The sequence below is a fragment of the Salarias fasciatus genome, chromosome 19, assembly GCF_902148845.1.
Source record: "Salarias fasciatus chromosome 19, fSalaFa1.1, whole genome shotgun sequence".
NCBI classification, from domain to species: domain Eukaryota; kingdom Metazoa; phylum Chordata; class Actinopteri; order Blenniiformes; family Blenniidae; genus Salarias; species Salarias fasciatus.
The window spans coordinates 3,130,537-3,133,366 of record NC_043763.1 but is presented as its reverse complement, the minus strand read 5'-3'; the positions used below and the strand labels follow the sequence as shown (position 1 = coordinate 3,133,366).

Below are 2,830 nucleotides of genomic sequence, written 5' to 3'. Positions count from 1 at the left end.
GGGTTGAAACATTTTACTTCCATTCCTTCAAAATTCATATCTGCTTACACAAAACTTTTAAAAACACCAAAAAACAGTCATGTTCAAAATAAAAGATTCATCATGCAAACACAGAACTGTCACCGTTGTTCAACAATAACCAGAAACCAAAAAAATCCTGAAGCACAGTCTCAACAGTGTTTATAAATCAGTCATGTTTCTTTTAAACTGGATGATTCTGTCTGAAGCTTGACTTCCTGAACTAGATCTCCCATAGACACTTTGATCACTTCATCTCTCTGTGAGCTTCCATGTGGTTCAGCAATGACTTACGCTGACTGAAACTTCTCCCACATGTTCCACAGGAATACGGCTTCTCACCTGTGTGAGTTCTCATGTGTCTCAACAAAGTACTACGTTGACTGAAACTTTTCCCGCATGTTTCACAAGAATGTGGCTTCTCACCTGTGTGAGTTCTCATGTGGTTTAAAAAAGTTTGACGATGACTGAAACTTTTCCCGCATGTTTCACAAGAATGTGGCTTCTCACCTGTGTGAGTTCTCATGTGGCTCAACAAAGTATCATAGTGAATGAAACTTTTCCCGCATGTTTCACAAGAATGTGGCTTCTCACCTGTGTGAGTTCTCATGTGGATCAACAAAGTACTACGTCGACTGAAACCTTTCCCGCATGTTTCACAAGAATGTGGCTTCTCACCTGTGTGAATTCTCATGTGGTTTAAAAAAGTTTGACGATGACTGAAACTTTTCCCGCATGTTTCACAAGAATGTGGCTTCTCACCTGTGTGAGTTCTCATGTGGATCAACAAAGTATCATATCGAATGAAACTTTTCCCGCATGTTTCACAAGAATGTGGCTTCTCACCTGTGTGAGTTCTCATGTGGTTTAAAAAAGTTTGACGACGACTGAAACTTTTCCCGCATGTTTCACAAGAATGTGGCATCTCACCTGTGTGAGTTCTCATGTGGCTCAACAAAGTATCATATCGAATGAAACTTTTCCCGCATGTTTCACAAGATTGTGGCTTTTCACCTGTGTGAATTCTCATGTGGATCAACAAAGCATCATATCGAATAAAACTTTTCCCGCATGTTTCACAAGAATATGGCTTCTCACCTGTGTGAATTCTCATGTGGTTTAAAAAAGTTTGACGATGACTGAAACTTTTCCCGCATGTTTCACAAGAATATGGCTTCTCACCTGTGTGAGTTCTCATGTGGATCAACAAATAACTACGCTGACTGAAACTTTTGCCACATGTTTCACAGGAGTATGGCTTCTCACCTGTATGAATTCTCATGTGGATCAACAGACTCTGTTGGGTGTAACTTTGACCACAGGCTTCACAGATTACTTTCTTCTTATCAGTCCCAGTTCCTACGTTCTGATAGAATTTACGTTTTCTACGGATGACTGATTCACCACACGTTTCGTCACAGAGAAGCTTTTCACATCCAGCCTGCTTATCTGACACAGTAAATTTGTCCACATGGTCACTCTGAAAGATGCTGATTTTTTTCAGCTCTGCCTTTACAGGTGAATCTAAGTAAGTCTGTTGTTTTACATTGTGGACTTCAGAGTCATAAGAGATTGACTTTTCAGTGTCTGGTGCTTCTCCTGGTTCACTCAAGACACTTTGTTCCTCAAGAGGAGGAACCCTAAAGGAATCACTTTCAAACTTCGGTAAAAGCTGCTCTCTCTTCTTGCTGGTATCAAGTTCCTCAATCTCTGGAGGTTCTGGTTCCTCCTGTTCTTCTTGAAACTGTAGACGTCCTGGTTCTCCCTGTTCCAGACAGTTTGTTTCCTGTTGAAGGAGCTGCTCCTCTCTACAGTCCTGGAGCTGTGGGAGCTCTGGAGGGACAAAAAAATACAAGACAAAAAGTAAGTTAAATCACTTCTACAGCCAAAAAAAACTGGGATATAAGCAGTGAAACTGAAAACTTTCATTCAACATTAAAAAAGGATGATTGTTTTCTTGCTTCATGTGCACCTTTCGCCCAAAAAAACCAATAATCATTCAATCACCCCTAATCCATCACCCTTCTAGAGACACTGGAAACGCTGCTACTGCGCATGTGCTCCACGGCCAGAGGAAAGAGTGCTTCTGCTCATTCAGGAGCAGATGGACAGTAACAATGTTTGCCTTCAGAGTGTTACCACTCCAGGTCCAATTTCTCCTGAAACTTGCTCGTTTTACAACTGAGACATTGGAACAAGAATCCCACTTGGTTGTCAATCCATAGGAATGTCCATATTTTCATTCGTAAAACAAAGAAAAAAAAACGCCCGCTCATGACCCCACATGACCCATTATTTTCAAGGTTGATGCTCGGGATGCAACGGTACACGGCAAAGTATTGAACCGGTCGGTCCGCTCAGCACGGTACAATACGCCCTGATGGACCGCGGTTTTTCAGTCTTGTGACTCATTTTACACAGCTGCTTAACAGCCCATCATTTAACCCCCAAATTCCACATGACGCGAAAGCGCCGCGGCGGCGTCTTGCTTCTAAAGTGAAAGCACACTGAAAGCACCGCGCAGTGCCTTACCGTCTGGAGGGGGAGGGCTGCTCCTCGGAGAGGCTCTCGTTAATTAGTTGTGTGCACCAGGGACTGGTGTTTTTTATGCGCCTAAAAAACATTCTCCCTCCGCGAGTTAATGTCCAACCGCTGCTGTGCTGCTGCTCACGCTCATACGCTGCTGCCGGATCAAAGTACAGCAGTAGTTGCCAGGTCTGCTTATTGTCAGCTTCTTATTTTGAAAAGTCGCTCATCAACTGCCAGGTATAGGCATCTTCTCTTCTCCGCAATGATGGTGTCTCTGGCATAA

At 43.0% G+C, this 2,830-nt stretch overlaps 1 protein-coding gene across 1 annotated transcript; it reads right to left on the bottom strand.

Moving 5' to 3' along the window:
* Positions 1-265: 265 nt before the first annotated feature.
* On the bottom strand, positions 266-2,075 carry LOC115407088 (zinc finger protein OZF-like). Its single transcript, XM_030117449.1, has 4 exons — positions 2,040-2,075; positions 1,680-1,851; positions 745-1,413; positions 266-660 (listed from the first exon to the last, which is right to left on the bottom strand). The coding sequence occupies exons 1-4, from the start codon at positions 2,073-2,075 to the stop codon at positions 266-268; spliced, it is 1,272 nt and encodes a 423-aa protein (XP_029973309.1).
* Positions 2,076-2,830: the final 755 nt, after the last annotated feature.

Coding starts and splice junctions, on each gene's coding strand:
- LOC115407088 (XM_030117449.1), bottom strand. CDS start 2,075: ATGCGCAGTAGCAGCGTTTCCAGTGTCTCTAGAAGG. Junction 1,414..1,679: donor AGAGAGCAGCTTTTACCGAA/GTTTGAAAGTGA, acceptor GTGGTGAATCAG/TCATCCGTAGAAAACGTAAA. Junction 661..744: donor TTGTGAAACATGCGGGAAAA/GTTTCAGTCATC, acceptor CATGCGGGAAAG/GTTTCAGTCGACGTAGTACT.